Genomic DNA, 24,368 nt, shown 5'->3' on the forward strand with positions numbered 1-24,368 from the left:
GCATGCTCAAAAATCTATGTCAGGGCCGTGACATGACACAAAATACGCAAGGTCACTTATGTTTAGCGTTTACACTGTCACTTCTATTATTGAGTCGAAGGAAAAAAGTCTTTCAGTGAGACAACTGTGCCATTATGGCTTTTGTGCCGCCTCGTGCTGTACCAGGTATTTCATAAAAATTACTAGAATATTCAGAAATTCACATTTATGTAATATGCTATTTGTGTCATGAACTTGCTACAAATCGTGAACAGTGTGACAGAGACGTAAATATATAATTAGATAATTAGTTAGATGAAGACGAAGAGTTCGATATCTTTCGAATTTGTGATACTTGCGAGGTTAATTTCACGTAATTAGATTAAACAGTGACATTTGTGTGTTTATGTAAGAGAAACTATTTAGATTCAATATATTTATAGGACTGATTTAAAAATGAAATATGTAACTAACATTTGAATTTAGTTCTAAAGTAATAAATAAAACATTTGAAGTTTAGATATTCTTCGAGCAGTTAATCTCCTTACCCCAACTGATATTTCAGCTCGAAGTGTTCAGTCATTAGAGGAATACAACACCCCACGAGCTCCCCTCCGGCGTCAGGTATCCTTAGATGAAGAGAGACGTGATGATTGTCAAGGGCACTGGAGAGGACCGTATCTGGAAGGAGAAGAGGAGGAAAAGGGTGTACGTCTGTTTAGAGCAATGCTACTTCAGCACTTGAGACTTGAAGAACTTCGACCGCCGCCATGTATGATAGTCCCCGCGAATCCTGATCAAAGGTAACGTTAATGGCGTTATATACGTGTATCTATTTACACTTAGAAGTACATAACTATATATTACATTGTACTTTTAATATATTTTTTAATTTGTTTTATTTTAAATGTTTGAAATTATTCACAGTAGCGTTAATTGGAAAGAAATCCAATATGACGTATAGTTACCTACGTAGATTATTATACGTAGTTTAGAAAACTTATGTTTCAAGGTTACTTGAGAAAAATGCGCACTATAATAATAAATATACTATAAGTTTTTTTTATGTAAATTACTCATAAGAATATTCTGGCACGAGAAGAGTAAGAGAAGAATCATAATAATAAAGAATAATTAAAAAAGACAAATTATCGAATTAAAGTTATAGGATATTCTTGTAAACTATTTTTAGAGGTTGGTGGATGTACTGGAGGGACTGGAGAGCGTTGGAGCGCGCTGCTCGTAGATTTAGAGAAACAAAGGCTAGGGCTCGGCTGGCAGCGCGGGCTGAACACATACCTTTATTATGCTTAGACGAGGTGCAATTTGAAGATATTATGCAAGAATTATGTCAGGTAAAATTATTGTGCTTAATCTAAACACCAATTAATTTAATATAATTTATGACATATGTATGTTTAAGTGACTGCTTTGGTTCGTTGTTTATATGTAAACAATATATTTTTATATACGAGTATTTACTGCTTTTGGTCACTTAAATAAATAAATTAATAATCTTTTTGGTGCTATGGCTTTACGCAAGCCCGTCTGGTCCGGGCGGATCAGTAGGTGATACCCACATCACCTACTCATCAGATATTCTAGCGCCAAACAGCTACACTTCGTATTATTGTGTTTCGGTTTGAAGGGTGGGTTTGTGGAAGTAAGATGTTAAGCATTCGTTATGTTTAATTTTTAAAATTTCTTACAGAGTCTATTTCAGTGGCCAGTGGTAACCACTTACCACCTGATTTGGCCAATTTGTCCGTCCATCAAGAATCCAGAGGATTCTTGAACCTTCAAACATTCTACATATTTTTGTTATCAACTGATAGCTGGTTTGATTTATCAAAGATTTTGTATTGTTTTAGGCCTGTGTTCATATTGAACAGAGAGCGTTAGTTGTCCTGGCGTTTCTGTGCGAGGTGGTCGCTCGTGCTGTTAGGGTTGGAGGTTGGTGTAGAGCAGCGGATTGGGCTGCGAGGCATGTAGCCCAATGTGCAACTCCCTGGGCTATTCGACATGGTGGTTGGGTAAGTTCGATCATACTTTATTTAATTTTGTCTCCTGATAATTTTTTGCTTTTTAATAATCATCATATTGCTAGTCAAAAGTATGTTGAAGTCTTCTTGATTATGAAACAGTTCATAACATATGTGTGACAGCAATTTACGAATTGTACTCTTGATTAACTCGTGTTATCAATATTTTAGAGTGCAGTTGTAGAACGAGCAGGCGGTACGCGTAGAGAAGAGACTCTTCTAGCTGGCGCGGCTCTGGCGGCACTACTCGCGTTCCTTTTGTTCTGCCGCACGCGACTTCGTCACGCTCTGCTTTAAACTTTCTCATTACTTCCTCAAAAAGGGCGTGGGCATAGTTTGGAAAGATTCCCGGATAAATTGTTTATCCAGTGGCGTTATATAAACGTGTATTGGAAATTGAGTTTCCAAAAATAATCTCCAGTATAATATCTTTACAAGCCTTCACGATGAATTTAAGAGCTATTCGACAGGACTTACATTGATTATTGCTTGATTGTTTTGTAAATCTTGTACTTAACCAAAGTTTAAAAATCATATATGTTAAGATGGAAATGTGAAACGATGAAGGCGAATAGCTTAGAGATCCGAAGAGATTGTTACACATAAGATTCATAGATAGGGCTTAGTTATTCAATTGTTTTTATAAATGTTTTTGGTTTGATCCTCATTTTACAGATCGTGCAATAAAGTCCTCAGTATATCCAACCGTCCGACAGTCTTCATTCGTATTTTAAGTATATATAGCTGCTTCTATACTTTAACCAATTATGAATATCTATCAGAGAGTTATTAGTCAATATTATTTAATTTTAACTTTCTTCTTTTTAAAAATTAAAAACTGTTATGACTTTTTGGACCTAAGACGCTGATGCTATTAAATTTGCCTTAGACCTAGGCTAGCGTCAAGTCTTGGATTTCTAGTCACCTAGATGGTTTCCCAAGTTATTTGAACACCATTTTTGAATCTCAGTTTACATAATTTTGTGCTGCAATTTCATATTCCTTAGATAAAGGTGTTTGTGGTAGTTGAGCGATTAAACAGCAGCATTATAGGTGGACCAAAGGTATGATATTGTTGAAGGGAAAAGGATCAGAGTTTTGTAGGGAAATCGTTTCTTTTCGAAATAATACAGTGTTGAATTATTCATTTAAAAATATGTTTCAATGTTTTTATGTTGTATCTCGACATACATATTCATAGTGTTGTATTTTTGTTTTATTTTTTGAATAATCTATGCCAAACTATTTCCAAAGAAAGAATCTATTTAATAATAATAAAATAATATTATAATATTTTTCATGTTTCTGTACTTATTGTTATAACTTAAGTCTATTAACATTTAGTATTTTTTGGAATGAATATAATTATAATATAAAAATATTTAAAGTTATATTTAAAAAAGAGAAATACTCCCTATTTTAGTAGTTAAGAGGGGTAGCTTTGTATGTATTTTACCGTACGGAGTCGGGACGTAGCTAATAAGTATTAGCCTCGCAAAGTTCGTTAAGAGAAAAGAAAATTTGTTTTACCTAATATTTCTGGCTCATAAATAAATAATTATGAATACAGCAAAGGAAATGGCATCTCGATCTCGTGATTAATAAAATTGACGGTGTAATGAATAGTTTACAGTGCCTGTCTATGGAAGTGACCACTTGTGCAAGGTGAAATGGGACATTTGGTTTCTAGCTATTGTTAATAAAAAGTTATGATGCCTTGGTAATAGACATTTTGACTACGGAGCTGTATTTACACATTAGTACATTTATTTTGACTTATTGAAATATTTCCTTCATATTGTATGTTGATTTTTGGTGTCTATGATAATGTTGCAGAAACATATTTTTAATAGTAACATTAACAATCACCAGAGTTCAATATTAAACGACATTTAATGACAAATAATTATATTACTTGGTTAATTTACTTTCACAGTAATCCATATTAATATTAAAAATGCATAAGTAACTGTCTGTCTGTTATTATTTCAAGACAAAATCATTGAACCTAGGACATAGACTACTTTTTTAATAAATATCTCTTGTTTAAGCAACACCATCTATAAAAATGCTATCTTAATATTGTGATTCAAAAAAGCATGAAGAGGACTTAAAAATATAAACATATTTTTAAGATATCTCTTATAAATTAAATACTAAACTAGGTTTAAAACTTCGCTCCAATATTTATAGAGAGATACCAGAGAATTTCCGAACTAAGATTATTTATATGTGTAATAAGAGTGTCGAACTACAAAAAAAAAAAAGAGTCAATTTTACTATCTTAGTGTGCGTGACAGCTAAACATGACACTCAAACGTCATGCTAGCAAAGACTAGTGTGCGTGTATTGTTGGCCACAATTCAGTACATGTAAATAATCAAAGTCTCTGAAGTAGACTGATATTTCACGTCAAGTATTCACTAAAGTGGAGATGGGTGATGAGTCGAGATGCTTCATAAATAAATAAATACATAAATTTAAAAGAAAAATTGAACACTTAAGTGGATACTAGATCGAACACTAAGAAGAGAATATTACTTTAATATTTATAGTGTCTTCATGATCCATGTTATATTTATTAAATCAGAAATTCTTATTTACTTTACAGATATATAATGTATTTTCACATGATGAAGTATATAATTTGAATAAATATTTTGATTGTATTGTCTCTTTTATTAATCCAAACTTTTTTCCAAGATTTTTCACATTCTTGTGCTTTATAATAATTTATCGTGTGCAGTTGGCTATCCTTCTTTCAGGATGGCGGTCGTGCTCTTAATCGGTCAGAAAGACATCAACAGACCTGTCATATCCAATTTAAAGTACACATCGTCGTGTTGTATCCAATGTAGACGGAACTTACACGGAACAAACGCTGAACCTCATTTTCCAAAATCCCTTTTTGGCGCTTCAGCTTCTCTTCCTTTCGACTGATGGTGTAATGAAATTGTCGTTCTTAGACTTTTCTAGAGACAACTATGCTGGTTCCAAAAGATTCTGAATATAGAAAATAATGTACAGCGCTTTGTATAATGTATATGTTTACATTAAACAAAGTATATTACAGCATTACATCAGTGATTTTTATTACATTTTTGGAACACAATATTTTTTTTAGTAGAAAATTCTGACATATAAATGTTGTGTAATTTTCTGACTTAATTTTGCTTATTAAATATGGAAACTGTTTTACGATTGCCATCGCTAGAATTTTTTTTATAAATTATATAGTAACGTTTTAAAATATACTTTATTCAGGTAGGTGTTACAAGCACTTTTGAATCGTCATTTAACAAACTATATGAGTATAAGTCCAGCTACCACCGGTTCGGAATGCAGATTCTATCGAGAAGAACCGGCAATAAAATCTGTAGTTACTCTTTTTCAACATTTAAAAATACAAAGTCATATTAGTTAAATACAATTATACTTATATGTATGTAATACATCCTGCCTGAAAGTCAACAAGTATTAGCTCCACGCTTTTTTATCATCTTTATAATCTTGTGTTGAATATGCCTTCTTTATCAAAGTATTTTTTACAAATTATTTGAATTTATGAATCGGCAAAGTTAAAAATGTCTGTGTAATTTTATTATAGAGACGGATACCTTGCCCCAAGAAGGATTTATTAACTAAATGATTTCTGCATAAATGCGGTACAGACAGCAGAAGACTTTCTGGAGAGGGTACCGTTAAATCGCACGTTGATATCAGAAGCGATTTAAACCTATTACACATATTATTCATTAGAATGGCATTTTTAGTTTTGTAATCTTTCTCATTAATGTTGTTGTTTTGTATATTTATCAAATTTTTAATAATATGTTTCTTTCTATTTGGCATACGTATATGAGGATTGGAAGAGTTCAACCTCAGTAGTTTTCTTAAGTACAAGCTTTAACGATCTCTTTTACTATAATTTATATGTGTGTGTAATTATTAATTTGGAGTCGATTTCATGCAAGTCTTAAAAGGGTATAGAATTTATATATTTTGACTTTAAGGTAATTTTCTATTATAGTTGTCGAATTAAAACAAAACAAAAAATAAATCAACAGGCTTATGGGAATAAATACACATTGTAACTCACTATTTTATTATTTTATTGTAATTTTTCATAATACGATCGGTTGACACGCCGATGCTCTTGTCATACGCCAAATATTACCAATTTGAACATTTAAAAAAACAGTAAATGTAAACATCTCAATGCGATATATTAAAAAACTATCATCGCAATTTAACAATCAATAAACGATTTGATTAGAACAACGGTGTCCATTATTAAAATACAAATTTTTTGAAACTCAACAAAAGGCGAAAGAATTCTACAATTGTACTTCATTTTCGTTAGTTTCATTTTTATAAAATCACTTTTATTGCTGGTCATAACAATAATATTACTGTATATCAAGATTTCAATACAGCTGAAATTGCTAAAATTCAAATTGTAATTAATTTCGAAAATGATAATATTATAAATGAAGTGGTACAAAATACATAATCAGAACATTCAAATGCTATTAATAACATCTGTGGTGGTGATAAAAGGGCCAATCAAGGATACTTCTGATAATCAGAATAGTAACATCTAACATACGTTGGTTGACTATATAACATAAGCCTTTTTGCATATTGGTATAAGTAATGTTAAGCTTACATATGCCGTTTTAGCACGAATACATTTATTATTTTGATTTGACAAACAGCAAAACCCACTTAGGTCCTTTAGCACCAAATCACAGATATAAATTAACTAGAATGTCTGTTTCTTATATTGAAAAATAATTATAACGAACTAAACCAATATATAATAATGTCCAAAATGCAAGACTTAAAGTAGTATAATCATCAAGAGCCGCTCCCATTGTATCGTTCCAACATTTTGAAAGTCTCTATAACTTTGCTACGTCGTTAAAAGTAATAACATTTTTTACTTTTCCTTAATTAATAATATCACTATTAACAATCTACGCTGTCATTTCGAATACGAGAATTAATCCTTTTATATAAGTTTTTTCGTCAATATATTCATATTTAAGGAAAATAATGTCTTCATTTAGAAATTGTATGTTTAACGATTGAAAACATAAAATAGTAGTTTATTTAAAAAGTTTTAATAGATCATAATAATTACTCACAGTTTCAAATGTAGATCTTAGTATGGATTATAATTTGAAAACTATATAATCACATTTGATACGTATTTAATAAAACGAAATTACTCTGTTTTCTCGTAATCGAAATGTTTCAGCTACGAAAAAAAGTCGTTGACTAAACTCATCACCTTTTCTTCGACACGAATCACTTAAAGCTGAATATCAATAGTTTCGAAGAGTTTGAAATCTTAGCACTGAAATTACAATTATGGTGTTCGTCGAACGTGCCGTACCGAAGAAAATGCAACGCTTTATATTTTTATTTCTTTTATCCATTAAATTTATTATTTTTATATAAAAAACCATTCTAGTAACAATTCTACCTGGATATCATACTCAATTATAAGATAATTAACATTTTTAAATTTTTAATGGTAGCTTTAAGCCTAAACTTAGACTACGAAGAAGTAATAAAGATTAGTTTATTTCGTAAAAGGTATCAAATCGTGACACCAAGAGTATCCGTTTAAGTCATATAGGTTCTAGTAATTGTAACAAACTTGAAATAGAATGGAAACTAGCTCGGCACGTGCTATTTGGTACTGAACAAATGCAATATCTTGATGCAACTACGAATGAACATCGTACGAGCGCTTCGTGATATGATCGTTATAATATTAGTAAATATCATTTGAACCCTCCGTATTTTTAAGTAACCTAATCGCAATGTCGACTAGAAACAATGGAAGGATGATTAATTTACAGATTCTACTTAATAATAGTTTAATCATTACAAGAGATAGATAGAAATGTCTAGTGTATATAGTACGTAAGATACAGAATAGGTATAGAGGTGGCGCTTACAGATGATACATTTAACGTACACGAACGTACACGAATGTCTCTTGGTGCTTTCCAGTATACTTATTATAAATATTAGATAAACTTTTTGTATTTACTGCGATCTACTTCTAATTGATGTTAAATATATCAGCGACCCTTTAAGAAACTTTAAATGGAGAGAAAAAATCGTTTGTAACTTACATTAATTGTATAGAATGGTCACTTCGAAATCATACAGTTTCATATTCACCGAGAGACATGAAATCTGATGAAGATTCTGAATCAGGATCCTATGACTGTAAGGATAGTAAAGAGTTTGGAACAGTATTCGGATTAACTAAGTTTGCATGTGAAACTGTTTGATCAGAAGTGACACTGCTAAGCGAACTACAGAAGGCTATCAAATCCAATATTAATATATACAAAGAGTATTACAGTTTCCGTGTAATTTGAAGAAAATTTTCATTTATTGAACTTTTATTTAAATAATTATTAATTTCCTTATCACAGAATATGATCTATACGACTGTAACCAAGAACAACCTACCGATATGTTATTCGTCCAAAATAAATGCATAATAAAACTCGAATTGGCTAATGCTTGCTCAGTTCCACTTTCAAAATCCTTTCCGATAAGCTTGATAACATTGATAATTTGAGCGCTGTTCAAAGCGAATGCCTTGTTGAAGATTGACTCTGGGTTTACGAAGATGTTAGAAAGTTCTGTTAAATAATATTTCGCCATCAAGGCGATATTTGATTTGAAATTGTCAAAGCTTAACAATAATATTATCTATCTATTCTAGTCTATTTATTGCTATGTCAAATAGGCGGGTTATCAATATATTTTGTGGGATCTTAACAATTGTTTTTACAAAATTATCTTTATTTTTTTTTCTCAATCAATAACTTGTTCGTTCGAAACAATTTTGATTCACAGCATTGAAATGTATCTACGGACGGTTTTTCAAGATGTTACAATTTTATCAATTTAGCCAAAGATGGCCGTTCAAAATTTAAACCGTGATTAAGTTTAGCTTTGAAAAAGAAAACATGATTAGAATTTTATATTAGCAGCGTAGTTATATAGTAGGTATCTAAAAGTAGAGAGAGAGAAAAAGACAGAGACATTGAAGGTCAAACTTATAAAGAAGAAGAAGTACTTTTACGCATATGAGCTACAGAGAAAGTGTAAAATTTTAAATATAATATATTTTTGAGCGGAACACATGTGACTAGGAAATTGAACAATCCGATGGTAGCTCTAGACAATTAAATATTGCTAATAAGATGAAAAACACGTAATCACCCCGTACCGTATACAAAAAATAAGGTCAGTAATGTTAATAAAACCTAGCTATAGATCACTGAACTCAGAGGCACATTGTGTTTCCAATGATACGTTAACATTTGCCATTCCTGCCACATCTGCCCCACTCAGTAAGTCATCTACATTTTTATTTACAGTACGATTTTTAATTAACATTTGTGCAGCGACTTCGGCATCACCGTTGTATATTCCACATCCAACGTCATTAATATTATATGAAAAATATAATATAGACGACACACCGTTAACATGTAAAGAACACTGATCTTCGCGAGGACTACATTTTGATACACGTTCTCAATTGTCCTTTAAAAACCCAAACAGACAATTTGAGTTTTAAATTTTGGATAAATTTTATCGATTATATTTTAAAGAACTATAATTGATACATTATTGAATCTTGATCGATATTTCCTATCGTTGGAATAAATGATCTACGGCTGTATGTGATTTGTGTAAAAAATCTTATAAAATACTTTGCTCACTATCCGTCCTCGCACGGTGGACGAATTACAATTCGACCTAGGACACATATAACAAAATCAATATCTACAAAGTTATTACAATCAAAATATTTACAAAATAAATCTTAATTGAACTAAATTACTGATAATCTATCTTTAAAATATAACACGGTATTAATATTAGCTACAATATATTTATGTAAAAGCCTTGAATAATAATATTTACTAACATTTATATAAATATCTACACTATATCTTTTAACTACGTTTACAGTATCTCGATATATTATGAAATAATTTTTAAGTACAAATTTTATTGTATTGCTTCTTTGTCATCTTAACAAATCCTTACAATGAAAACAATTGATATTAATTTTATTTATAGGGTCGTCAAATTTATTATCTAAAATGTTTGCGGAGTAATCGATTACAATCATTATAAGTAATGTGAGTTTAATGTTTAACGCATTGAGTGCGAACATTGTTTATAGACGAGGCATTCGTGGAATAAAGTATTTTTGTCACTATTTTGTGCTAACTTTTCAGCACATGTTACGACTAACAAATATTTGAGCGTCAAATAAATCTAAAGAAATGCTATTAAAATGAGCTATATCGGTTGTAAAGTCAATATAATAATATGTATAATTTCATTTCAATTCTTGTTCTACGGTGCGTAGTGTTACAATTTAAAAAAAAAAAAAAAGTTCTTGTACGTGATTTAATTTTTGTTGAATTTAAAATTACATCGCTGTTTTATTTTTAGTCCCATAATTCATATGAGATTATGATGATATTCTGTCTTTATATAGAGATAGCTTTTATTTTAATGGAAGAAAAATGTGACGTTTTAATATATTTTTCGTAAGTCATTATTCTTGAACAACCAAAAAGGATTAACTTTTTCATAAAAACATCAAAAAAGTATAACTATTCTTTAAAACATAATAATTTAATTGATTGTAATTGTTTATTGTATTTGCGATCTTCGATTCGCTAATAATCAAATTCTATTCGCTAGGGCAATGGAGGTAGCCATATTCGAGGCCGAGACTGACGGCTACGAACACGAAATAAAGGAGGAACATGGTGAAACCGAGACCCCTATTCATTTTCCACCTGAAGCAGGCTATGCTGATGATGACGAAGATCAGCATGGCGAACAGTAGTACGATGCTGCAGACCATGCCCTTCGAGTTGACCTGAACTGGTTCCCCGTATATCAAGCCATAGAGGAGCCAAGGCAGAGGCAACCTGAAAATGGAAAAATATTTTAAAATAGTACAACTCATAATTATTTATTATTTTATTTAATATAGGTAGGCAGACTGGCAAATGGGCAGCTAAATCGTCAACGCTAATCTTGGAAACTGTTGTGCCTGTAGTTAAACTGACTCGGTCACCTTTCAAACGGGAACACAACGGCGGCATAATATATGATGGTTGGTTGATTTTTATATCTCACTAGTTGTCGACCGCGGCTTAGCGGCGTTGGTTGTCAGGTAAGTGGTCACCACCGCCCATAGACAGTGGCGTTGTAAGAAATATTAACCATTCCTTATATCACCAATGCGCCACCAACCTTGGGAACTAAGATGTTACGTCCCTTGTGCCTGTAGTTACACTGGCTCACTCACCCTTCAAACCGGAACACAACAATACTGAGTACTGCTGTTTGGTGTTAGAATATCTGATGAGCGGGTGGTACCTACCCAGACGGGCTTGCACAAAGCCCTACCACCAAGTGAATGTTTTTGGTATAAAAAGTAGTCTATGCTCTTCCTTGGAATTGAAACTTGTTTAATCAAATTTAATCAAATTCAGAGGTTTGGTCGTCAAAGAGCAACAGACAAACAGACAGAGGTCCTTACGCAAATTAATCCTGTATCTATATCCACAATTGTAAACTAATTCCGTTAGTGGATTAATTTATCGATGAATTATTAATAGTTATTACTAGTTATTAACTAATAATTAATAGTCGTAATATTTCCTTTGAAATCGCTGAAGTTTAATATACAATTTAAACGCATGAAGTTCCTATAAGTAATAATATTAGGTATTAGTCATTAATTTTTTGAAACGTTTAATGTTCTCGATAAGAAACATGTTCAAATAAAGATCGTATCAGCTTTTTTCATGAGAAGTCGAAAAATCACGCAAGGTTGTATCCTGGGGGAGTTGGCATTTCGTTTGACCCAACATTTGGGCCAAGGCTTGAGGGTAGATAGTATCAGAATGTAAATTTTCACGCCAGTTATGGATCATTTACGGCTGACTCGGTTAGTATTATAGGTCATTGTTGTAGAGCTGGCTAAAATTAGGGCATAGTTTGAAACATAGTGGCGCAATTTTGTATAATGCATACATTGCAAATGTTTTTATATCTATAGTAATGTTATAAAAAAATATCATAAAAACACGTGCAAAATTTCTTCGTCACAATAGTTTTAAGCCAACATTAAATAATTTTACTGCAAACAAATACGAATTCGAAATTTGACTTATATTGCTTTCAAAGAAGGATTTATTCATAAAAAAACAGAATATTTTTACGTTTACAACGATCCTTCTTTAATAATAATGATGCGAACCGATTTGTAGTGATACGTCGTTTTGATACTAAAGTCGCATATCAGATTCTGACGTTTCACGCTCGCGTTCTGCGGTGAGTTTCGATTTCGTTCTTACAATCTTCATATGACTCCTACATTGACTCATTAGTCGGAAGCCAGGTCTATTTATAAGCTGGTAATATAAGGTAAGACCAAACATTTTTTTAATTTAATTATTTTTATTTAAATTTCCGTTTCAATGAACTACTCGTTCAAGGTGACTTAAATGAATTATGATCATGTTATTTATATTTATAGCAGAACATACATTTTGGTACTTTTTCAAATTAAATTTATTGTTTACATTATTTAAGTATATGTTTCATTGGTTTTTCAATTAAATGGTATATACTATACTGGATTGAAATATATAAATACGTGTATGTATGTATATAGAGGCAAATATGTAATTTTACTTCTTAGATTTATTATATATATTATTTGGAAGCGATCGCTGTCTTTTACGTATTCTTAGTCTGTGTTGCAGTATGTTAAAGTTTTTAACTATAATTATGATTTATCTGTCTAGTAGTAAGAGATTGAAGTAAACTTCATTCTATTCTAAATTCAAAATTGGAATATTGTAATTTATTTCAAGTAATAACACATTGCAACAAGTTTGGTGTTGCCACTGCTCAAATCGGTTATACACACACGTGACAGAATTTCATCTGACTCATGTTGGTTCTCACGATGTATTTTTTCATTACCAATCGCGTGATGAATTATAAACGCCAATAGCGCAGAAGTTTACGGGCCCCCTGGCGATGTAAAAAGGGCTAATGTCGTCCCCACACCGAGCAGAAGCTTTATGCTTAATTGGAGGAATAAATAAAAACATTAGTAATTCCTTAAAATCGGGAAATACTATTCGATTCTTTAAAAAAAATAAAGCTGAGTTTGAAATTTAATTTTCGGATTAGTTGAACTATTAACCGTTGGGCTATTGGTTTTAATGTAGCTTCAATGTAATCTCAAATGGGAAAACTTTAATAAATAGCCAGAAGTTAAAAGACGTAACAAATAGGAAGGGCATATTTTAAGTATAATTCCAAGAAAAAATTCTTCAAAAATAACAATGTTTTCTTCCATTGTGTACATGTAGCACTTACCAGGCTCATCCATTTACCGAGTTGCTCTGAAGTGATCGTTGGAAAACGTACTCTGTACAGACGATGTAGAGTTGAGTATTCCGTGTATTGTAAAAGCCTTTTAGGTAAGAATTATCTGAAGGATTTTGGACTCTATTACATTGATAATAAAGTCGATATAGTTTATCAAGACGAGTTTTATGTTATCGATCGGATGATGCACACTAAGCCAGTGCAGTCTAGTATTGTAAGCCTAGACATCGCAGATAAAAATAAAGTTGTTAGCTCAAAACAATCCTCTGTCTTATATAAAGTGGATTTTTGTTAAAGTTATTGTAGTACAAATATTTTTAAGTATTTAAGCTTCGCACTACATTGCTTCGAGGGATTTTTTTATATAGCAACACCAGTTGAACTGTTAAGAAACGTCATGGTAGTTTGCTTAGCTTCTTTTCTATTTTAAAGTTAAGAAATACTTTCTTAATTGACTGATCGTTGATATTATCTGTTGCAGAAGTAATATAGTCATATATAATCATAGTTATATATAGTATATAATTCAAATATTTATATCCATATATAAATTGATGGTGTAACTTTTCCAATAAATAAAAAATAAAATAAAATAAATATTTGAATATTTATAAAAAGGAATAAAATAAATTTTCTTAACGTGTCTTACGTTATGTGAGAAAATATAATATGTATATATAAATATTACATCAAATTAATTTTATGTCAACATTGGGTGTGATCCAAACCTGGTCTACCCATTTAGATCACGCTACTAAGTATATTTATTTTTTAAACAAAAAAAAAATGTACCGAACGTATCTAAAATCTTATCTTTAAATCTTTAAAGTCGGTTACAAATACATATGCATGTATACCTGAATAACCACCGGCTCTAATCCATCAACTCGTATTGAACCAGCGTGGTGGAATAAGCTCCAAGTCTTTCATTGAAATGGCTACTTAATAAAAACTCTAAAGAATTATTGTTATACAATAATTTTTATTTCTCTTATTGTATTGGAAAATTTATTTAATTTTAAATGATTGAATCCGTTCAATTCATACGCTCCAGCTAATAAAAGATAGAAATGAACTCTTATTTCCGTAAAGTTCCGTCGTACATATTTCATCATCGATTTTGCAACGTCTAGTCCTATAGAAATCGTAACTGGATTTCAGATTAAGAAATTTCTATTTTATTTTCAAAGGAATAAGGAATAGAATTGCTCAAACGATTATGCGATTCTGGAATGGCTATCTCACTGGAATTGTCAGCAATTCTGTTCTTAAGGAATCTTAGCGGAATCGTTAGAATAATGAAGTTCTGGTTTCGTATTATTAAATTTATGATGGTTATTTTTTAAATAAAGGCTGTTCTAAGTATAAGGGTGGGGTGAAATAAGTATAGTTGAATTATCCTGGAAAACCTTTTTCTGAAATCCACCTTCTTAACCGGAAAGAAGAAGAAGAATGAGGTATTTAGTTAACTGGTGTTTTTTTTTAAATATTTTTTTGTAAATATAACCATATAGTTATATTATAATAATACATCGTCACATCAAGATTTACTTTGGTGATTGATTTCATACAGATTTATTATAATTTTACAATTGATTAAATAAATAAACGAATAAATTCAAATTAATGTTAAGTTAATAATTTTTATATAATTAAATTGAGAGTCGAGATCGTCCAGTTAGAACGCGTGCATCTTAACCGATTATTGCCGGCTCAAACCCAAGCAAGTACAACAGAATTTTCATGTGCTAGTACAGTTTCTTGCGGCGCTGTGTCAACGATGGACGTCTACTTATACCTAATTTTATAATGATGTGTGTATTCAGTATAGTTCTCCATCCCGTCTTAAGAACAAGCACCAAGGTGCAAGCAGCGGCTTGCGATCTCCCCTTCTCCCTCTTAAATAAATTTAAAAGACATTCTACCTCGTTCATGGTCTAATACTTAACCACCTTCAAGCAAGGCGTCCCACAACGCGTGGCATTCGGGTTCTTGCCCGCCTGTACCCTGGATAAAGACGGGTTATAGAGTTCCAGTGTAGTCTCGTCTGAATTTTATTAGTAGACTGTCCCTGATTTTATTATTAATGCAGATGACTGCATTAATATAGACAATATAATAAATGCATCAGTAAATGCAATCATATCAATAGACAATATAATAAATACTTAAAATTCATCGCAATGTCGTTTTGGAAAAAGTTTAGAATTTAAGTACCCCAAATTCACATTAAATTCAGCTGTCGTCATCTGGCAGGGACAACTCGTAACTGCGGCAGATGCAGCTCTGTCGAAACGTTGAAACACTTTGAATACATATTTATGTTTTGAAAGAGATGCTGATATATTAATATTCACTAATGATATCGATAAACGGATATCGTTATCCAGCGGGAGGAGTGTATCTATCTGTCTTTGTCGGATTTTGATGTACTTAATCATTTATACTGACTGGTTGAATTTTATCAAGCACAGCCAATAATGCTCTAGAAAGCTGAAATTTGGAATATATTTATTTTATAACGCAAGTATCTTCTAAGCTAAGCATTAAGGATTTTGGAAATTTCAATTTCATGGGATGACGTAAATGGGAGGGGTTACTTTTGTGAACTTTTCCCGTACGAATTCGGGACGGGCAGTGAAATAATAATTAATGAAATAAACCAATAATAAAATTAAAACGATAAGAGCTTATAACATTTCATTCAGCGCTCATACCTAAGGTTACTCTTTGACACAACGAGGAATAACTCATGTAACTACTGGCATCATGTAAAATTACCAAAATGTCAAACGATAATAGTCTTCAAAATATGATTGGCAAATTGCTCTAAAGCTTTACTAAAGATATTTCTATTGTTTCCGTAGATTGGTAAATTATAGAAAATTTGGTAAATGCAAATACTTGCAAATACTAAAGGTCGTGGTAGGCGGTGTCGTGAACAGATTTCTTAGAAAAAGTAAGAGAAATTAAGAATTACGAACGAATTTTTTCAATAGTTAAATTGTTAATAGATTTATTAGTAAGGTTTATTTGTCTTATGGATAGCATGTAGCACGTGGCATTTTTTGCAGGCTGTTGAACTATACGTTATCATATTAAGTTAAAAAAAAATATCGTCGATCCGGAAAGCTTGTATAAAATTCGTATATTTTAACTCGAAATATGTTTCCAAATTGTAAGATTTTACCAATTTCGTAATATGGCTCCATAGAACAATCACACATATACAGTCATAGAGATATTTCCTTAATTTGCATAACGACGCTGCAGTTAAACCTCGAACAACTCATCATATATGCAGTACTTTATTTGGAATAGCCAGAAAATGCCACACGATTGGGCTTAGATCTCCTTTTCTTTTGAGAAGAATATTTAGGAGCTTATTTTAATTTGCTGGTTGGTCAATGCTGGTTTGGGTGATGTATATATTATACGAGGTAGATTTTTATCCAACACATGCAAAAATTCTGACGACCTCCGTGGTCGAGTAGTGTGTACACCGGTTTTCATGGGTACGCCACTCCGAGGTCCCGGGTTCGATTCCCGGCCGAGTCGATGTAGAAAAAGTTTAGTTTTCTATGTTGTCTTGGGTCTGAGTGTTTGTGGTACCGTCGTTACTTCTGATTTTCCATAACACAAGTGCTTTAGCTATTTACATTGGGATCAGAGTAATGTATGTGATGTTGTCCAATATTTATTTATTTATATTTTCCTTCACCACCAAGCATGGGATTCAGTATAAGCACTAATTAAGGACATCCAAATATCAGAAGTGCTTGCCCGGATTCGTATCCGCAACCTTCAGTTATAGTGCACGTGCTCCAACTGGGCCAGCTCGTATTTATTTTATGGTTCTAATACAAATATTAGAAGGTTCATAAAATACTCTTCTTGTTTTATACGTGACACAATGCTAGTGAAATGCGAGCATCGCTGCGGGAAAATGACCCATTTGTTTTGAGTCATAAGGCTTATAATAAAACGGAACTAATTTGAAATTCTCTCCACAGTTGTAGAACTGTATGCAATAGAGTATGCGCGTGGTTACATTTTATGTGAAATATATTTATAATATTTTATTCGTCGCAAACATGGCACAGTTATTGAAGTACTTACGATGTCAAAAGCGTGTCATTTTTATTCCTTATTATTTTGTATTTTAGAGCTGAAATTCTACTTTCTAGCAACCATTTCGAGTGGACATAGTTATTATGTAAATATATTATTATTATTATTATTTTTATTTCGTCCTAGCTTATTTGGTTGTATATCCTGGGTTAAAACTCCAAGTCGAGTCATTAAAAATGTATTGCGTTTTTAATAGAAAAATTCTCAGCTTAAAGTCTAGAAATTGGCAGCCTTTATCCTCTCGTGCCTCGGAAAGGACGTAAAGCACCTGGTCTTATACTTGAACTCTGACCGGTCACGTTGGATTTGCCGTCCCATCGGATTATGAGACTGAGCACTAGACTGGCAGTCAACCTATAATCAATCTCATGTCATTTGCAATTTTTATTCACTAGCTCGAAAATAGGCCAGAGTTAGTCAAACAGTTGCACACACAAACGATCTTTAATAAACGTAGAAGCATTCAACCTCAGATATCGGTGTCAAAGAGTTTTGATGCGAATGAAGGGCGCAAAGTTCACGGAAATTGGGACTTACTATCCACTGCATAAATGTAGCTATACTATTTTATTAAATACTTTTTAATTGTAATTTATTTTATTCATATTAAACATACGCAAATTCGTATTAATACTTAAGTCAAAACTGCCAAAGGATACGTAATTAAATTTGTTATCATGTTCATTCAATGAACTCACCGAGATTTGAGAATGTGACAAAAAAGTATTAATGTCAAAAGTGTACTTCTTTTATTACCACTACTACTACTTACTACTACATCTACGTACTACAATCCCCAATTAAAATATTTAATTATTCAAGTGAGTTCTTTTAATCTTTTCAACTGTTATGTGATGATAATTATTGGATGTTGAGTTACCATTATATTTTTATAAATTTTTATTATCTGTCGGACATTGGGAGAGAGCTCGTAACTACAGAACTAGATAATTCTTACGATTTTCGTTCCTTAAATGTCCATTTATGATATCAAAGTACGGAATTTAAGAGCGAATTTAAAAATTTAACCGAATATCAGATAAAACCCGGACGAGCACCACTAAGTTATATGTGATTTTTTATGTTAAAAGTCCGCTTGCGCTAAATATAATTATGTTAAACGTGTATTCACCGACCTCCTTTAAAACAAAGTCCTATACTAGAGCAAGGTGGTTAAATAAACTCAAAGCATTATCTCGTAAAGGAGAGGAGGTTTTAGCTCAGCAGTAGCCACGTTTACGGGCCATTAATTTTATTATACAGGTATTAATTTAAAACAATTTGTAGCACAGATTAGGATTTTGAGATGGATGTGTGTAATGAGAATGGATAGATTAAGAAACAAGTATATAAAAGGAAGCCTGAAAGTCGAACCAATAACGGAAATAAATATAATAAATATAAATATTGGACAACATCACATACATTACTCTGATCCCAATGTAAGCAGCTAAAGCACTTGTGTTATGGAAAATCAAAAGTAACGACGGTACCACAAACACCCAGACCCAAGACAACATAGAAAATTAATGAAATTTTTCTTCATCGACTCGGCCGGGAATCGAACCCGGGACCTCAGAGTAGCGTACCCATGAAAACCGGTGTACACACTACTTGACCAAGGAGGTCGTCAAATAGTGAAAGGAAACCGTTTGAGTTGGTATGGACATGTAAGACGCAGAGAGGAGGCACACGTAATTAAAAGAGTGATGACCATGAGTGTAGAGGGAGGGAGGGGAAGAGGAAGACCTAATAAAACATGGGTGGAGTATCTGAGAGGGGACATGAGAAAGGTAGATTTGAAAGATCAGATGACTAATAACAGAGGAGAATGGAAGGAGAATACATGTTGCTCCGACCCCAAATAGATTGGGACACGGGCAGTCAAAAGAAGAAGAAAAGATTTTATTATGTAACATATATATATATTTAAACAAGTAGGCTGAATGTGAAATTGGCTTCCTGATGGAAAGTGCGAATAATATCGACTGCGAGAAATTTTACCCATTCATTGCATCATCACTGAACTAAAATGTTATTACTCTTGTGCATATAGTTGCACTGGCTTACTCAACTTTCAAACCGGTACACAACAATATTAAGTATTGCTGTTTGATGATTGGTCGGTACCTAATCTGTCTGCACAAAGCCCCACTACCAAGTAAGTAGTACAAATATATTTAACTCAAGCTATTAATCAGAGAAGAAATTGTAATGTCATCACATAGAACAGTTACATTGTTCACTAACAAACACTCCAGTGTCTTAACGATTTCTAATAGCATGCGTTAGCTCCCTATGTCACTATTTTACTGGACGACATGATTTACCATTTCATGGTCTTACATTGTTACTTTTTTCCATATCAGCTATCTTTGGTAGACAAAGCAATGTTACCCTTTGTACTGCCTTTGATATTAGCGACTAATATGCTTATTAGTTTTGAATTAGTTAGTGTTCTGTATAAATTATACTTAAATATTGTACATTAATGTATATACTGAGTATTGTTTTGTTGAGGAAGCCAGTAACTACAGATACAAGTAATATAACATCTTAGTTTCTGATGTTTTTTCTTGGCAGGTTATATAACATCTTCTGTCCGCCGGTTTGCCTATGTGTGAGAGGCGAGGCGGGTGTTAGGTAGCCTATGGGTTAAATCTGGCTACCTTGGCACGGTATTATGCTCAAACAATTCCGTGACGCTCTCGAAAAGACGGAGTGGGCATCTTTGGTTTTTTAGTAGGTATTTTGGTTAATCCCACTTAACTCCCCACTTCGCGTGAAGGAAACGCGTAAATGCCGTCTCTCAGAGAAAATGAAATAGTATATACGATATCTAAAAGTTTAGGCATTTTTTCGTTGCTACTAAAAACCCATACGAACATAAACATTAGTAATATTAGTCCTACTACACACGGGATTCAGTAAACCAGGTGAAACAACGCCGAAAAACTAGTATTAAATAAACCGTCGCTCACACACAGTCGCATATAAAAAGGACAAAAATGTAACGCAACATTTTTAATCTACAGTTAGAAAGCAGTTGTTGAAACATTTAGAAATGTGGGAAATACGAAATAAACGGTACACTACGGTACATGTAGATTTAAAAAAAATTAAATAAAGCGTTCTCCAAACGGTAAAGGTTAAATTAGAGTGCCTTTTATGAGTTATTAAAACGTGTCGTGATTAGTGTTTACGCCTGAAGAAATCGTTGGACCGAAATGATGAATGAAACGATTGTGATATGATACTAGGCTCGCATTATTCCAGACATTCAAAAGCTGATGAATCGGTAACATTATAGTGACAATCAAGTGACTGGACTGGATCGCTGATTGGAATTGGTAAATTCCAGTGTTAGTTCACATTATTTCTTGGCATTCCAGTGTTCGACTGAAATACTACTGGAATAATTTGAACCAAGCATAATTGTTGCTGTTACTTACTCCGCTTTGAAATTTAATTAGAAGAATCTATTCCAGATTGTATAATATATACAGAAGTCTAGTTTGCTCAATTCAGAAACGAGCCTTAAATCAGCGCCACCTATTGGCAGGTTGTAAAGCAGACTCTCAAAAATTGACGATCACACTGTATACATCCATCAATGTCTTAAAAATATAGGCAGAAAGGCTTACACAAAACTGTGCTACTGACAATACCCAAGACTTGAACCTGATGATAGGTTCAAGTCCGTAGAGATTTTTCTATTACGATAGTCTCAGTTCAGAGAGTTAGTAACTTGATATTATTCAGTAAATACCATCAGTAAATATGAATAGGGTATACACGCTTGTACTAAAATATCTGACAGCTACTACACAGTACACAGCTATGCCAGTAATATTAAATAATTCAAACTAATAACAATAAAAGTGGTGATAACAGCCCCTTAAACCCAAATGGTCTGTAAACAGCGAACAATTTTTTTCCAATTAAATTTTAAGCTCGCAAGAGTAAGCTGCAAGTTAATTTAGAAAGGAAAATAAAATTATTTTCAACTATATCTCTCGCCTCGTTTTTGGCTCCGCTCCAAATGTGTTCGAGCTCGCCGTGACGTAACTCTGACTTGAGTTTCAGGGGCGTTTTTATAAAAATTAAGAAGAATTATGTATTGTTGAGATGAAAAATGTAGGGTTAGAACATCGACGTATATCTTTATTTATGTAATAGATTTTATATATAATAATACTGAATTTACACTTAGTATCGGAACTAATATTTATGAAATATAACTTTGTTTACGTTTTACTAATATTATTAATGCGAAATTTGGATAGATGGATGTTTGTTACTCATTCGCGCTAGAACAGCTGAACGGATCTGAATGAAATTAGGCCCAGAGATACATTCTAGTTTAGAATGGCACACAGGCTTCTTCATATTCCGGAACAATGTGCCCTATGACAAGTATTTACGTAAAATCCTTATAAAATTCATTTGTTTCACAGATTCGATCCATCAAGATCACATCCTATAAGAATGGATTTTTGGAAATGTCAATTTTATGAGAGGGAATATGTAGCTTTGTACAAATTTTACCCGTACGAAGTCAAGTATTACAAAGTACTGACACGTATATAAAGATAAAATATTGCAAAATTTCCTCGTTAAGTCGCAATTCTAACAGTTTAGGCGTTAGACTTAGTGACAAGAGTGTTATCATCAGAAAGTAATAATGATTTCAAACAAATAGACCATCTATTCGTTTGAAAATATAATCTCGAATTACAGACAAACATTTACGCCGTTTGATCGCTTCATTTTCCAGGCGCCTCATTTTATCATTGTTCCCTAATATGAGGCGGGACCAATGTGTCAACGCATGCAGCGTCCCACAATAGGGATCGCCCTTTTTCCCAGAGAGGTATATTTAAGATATAAGTTAGATAGCTAATGACTAGCGTATTTTTAAATGCTTTTCAATGATTTTATTTACGACTAGGCACCGGCTTTACGCGGGGAGATTAAGAGCCCACCTAATAGGTTTTACTGAAGACAAACATACAGGGAAATATTTATTTTTGGACGACCTAACTTTACAGACGTACGCAGAACAACTCTGAAAAGTTTCATCAAAATTGGATGAATCGTTAAGGAATGCATAAAGTTGTCTTGTCATGTTTCTATTCATTGCTAAACCATTATAATGCATTCGTTTAATACGAAGAAGATTACCTATAAGATTCTTCAACATCTATGTTTCATTAACGGCACAGACACCTTTACGGAAGATCCAAAAATATTTTTTTGTTTCAACGAAACCGACTTAATGATTCTTGAAAACATAGAATCCGAATAAAATCCGTTGTACATGTATATCATAACTTATATATATGTTACTGTAAAAGCTCGAACTACGGTAAATCTTAAGATTTTCCAGTAAAACCAAAGATTTACCGATTATGAATGGTACTTATATTTACGATTTTAGGTACTTATATTTACGATTATGAATCCTACTACAACGCAATTTTATTTATAATTACGATGGTTTTCTCCTGTATTATATATGTATGCCATAATCCTATCCAAATATGAGGATTATTAATCTCAACAATTTCATTAAAATTAATTTTAAAACTTTACTTATTTTTAATATTTTTTTTACCTTTAGGTTTACTTTCCCATTGATTGTTATAATAGTTTATGCTTCTAGGCCTGTTTTACTTTTAACATAAGTGTTTTCACACTTAAAAGTTAGTCATTTGTAAGAATTTAACTCACCCAACAGTGACGTCGAAAATATTGCTGCCCACGGAGCTCGAGACGGCCATGTCACCAAATCCTTTCCTCGCGACAATTACTGAGGTGATCAGGTCCGGCACCGAAGTACCCGCGGCGAGGAGCGTTAACCCCATCACCTCGGGAGGCACGTAGGCTGCCGCCCCCACCAAGTTCGCCCACCACACCATGAGGTAGGAGAAAAACGCTATCCAAACTATCGACCCTATAAATGTTACAGGGAACAGTTTCTTCCCTGGAAAAAGAAAATAAATAATTATAATTTTGTTAATATTGGCGTAGATTATAAAACAAAAGGCAGATGGAGCGCACGCAACATTATAGTGAAGCAATAAAAACGAATACAAAATTATCAGCGAATACACTTTCCCGGTAGAGCACGAACGAGTCTTTTTTGTTAATACGTCAATAATTAATAATTACTACACTTTCGAAGCATATATTATTACGCATTGATGTATTAATAATGTTGAATTTGTATTCGCTTTTATTGCTTGTTTGAATGTAATTAAAAACAACCAAGAAATTTATTAGGCTGTATGCGTTTTTCTGGGGCTTAATTTGTCTTTTTAAATGGCTTTTGACGAAAGATATTGTGGTCATTAGAAAATGGGGAAAATTATATAATTGGATAAAATTTCTGATACGTGTACTGATTTCTTTAACTCCACGAGGATGTGAATAGGAGATGGAGGTTGAAGAGTAGTACAGAACAGTAGTCTCACAAATATCTAATCTTTTAAGAATATCTAACATGATTGGTACATAAAATAATGAAAATCAGAAATTTCATATAAGATCGTGATGGTGCTGATGGACGCTCTTTGGTACCTCTCGGAGTCCTCGTGTCCGGGAGGGTCATCCATAATGGGAAGACAATGGGAGCGACCAACAAATATGTGATTCGCTTGCGGAAACCGGAGGGCCACGACATATCCAACGGCATCGTGTCGTCCTCCAGATCTCCAATCTGCAAAACCC

At 32.7% G+C, this 24,368-nt stretch overlaps 2 protein-coding genes across 5 annotated transcripts in view; one reads left to right on the plus strand and one right to left on the minus strand.

Annotated features, from left to right (window-relative positions):
- Nucleotides 1-27: 27 nt before the first annotated feature.
- LOC113398139 (uncharacterized) lies at nucleotides 28-2,726 on the plus strand. Its single transcript, XM_026636742.2, has 5 exons — nucleotides 28-165; nucleotides 545-782; nucleotides 1,172-1,334; nucleotides 1,851-2,012; nucleotides 2,193-2,726. The coding sequence occupies exons 1-5, from the start codon at nucleotides 135-137 to the stop codon at nucleotides 2,316-2,318; spliced, it is 720 nt and encodes a 239-aa protein (XP_026492527.1). The 5' UTR covers nucleotides 28-134; the 3' UTR covers nucleotides 2,319-2,726.
- Nucleotides 2,727-10,250: 7,524 nt separating this feature from the next.
- LOC113399080 (sodium/potassium/calcium exchanger Nckx30C) overlaps nucleotides 10,251-24,368 on the minus strand; it is an 85,017-nt gene continuing 70,899 nt past the window's right edge. For all 4 annotated transcript variants that reach the window (XM_026638139.2, XM_026638132.2, XM_026638125.2 and 1 more), the window contains 3 exons: nucleotides 24,219-24,357; nucleotides 23,370-23,622; nucleotides 10,251-11,020 (listed from right to left, as the gene is read on the minus strand). In XM_026638139.2, the coding sequence (XP_026493924.1) occupies nucleotides 10,777-11,020; nucleotides 23,370-23,622; nucleotides 24,219-24,357 (636 nt within the window). In that variant the 3' untranslated portion in view covers nucleotides 10,251-10,776. The remainder of the gene's footprint in view (nucleotides 11,021-23,369; nucleotides 23,623-24,218; nucleotides 24,358-24,368) is intronic.

This window comes from Vanessa tameamea, chromosome 18 (assembly GCF_037043105.1).
Source record: "Vanessa tameamea isolate UH-Manoa-2023 chromosome 18, ilVanTame1 primary haplotype, whole genome shotgun sequence".
Classification (NCBI taxonomy): Eukaryota; Metazoa; Arthropoda; class Insecta; order Lepidoptera; family Nymphalidae; genus Vanessa; species Vanessa tameamea.

Bases quoted from the DNA above. Each gene is read 5' to 3' on its own strand.
- LOC113398139 (XM_026636742.2), top strand. From the start codon at position 135: ATGGCTTTTGTGCCGCCTCGTGCTGTACCAG. The intron at 166-544 runs GTATTTCATAAA...CTGATATTTCAG, and splicing joins GCCGCCTCGTGCTGTACCAG to CTCGAAGTGTTCAGTCATTA. The intron at 2,013-2,192 runs GTAAGTTCGATC...TCAATATTTTAG, and splicing joins CTATTCGACATGGTGGTTGG to AGTGCAGTTGTAGAACGAGC.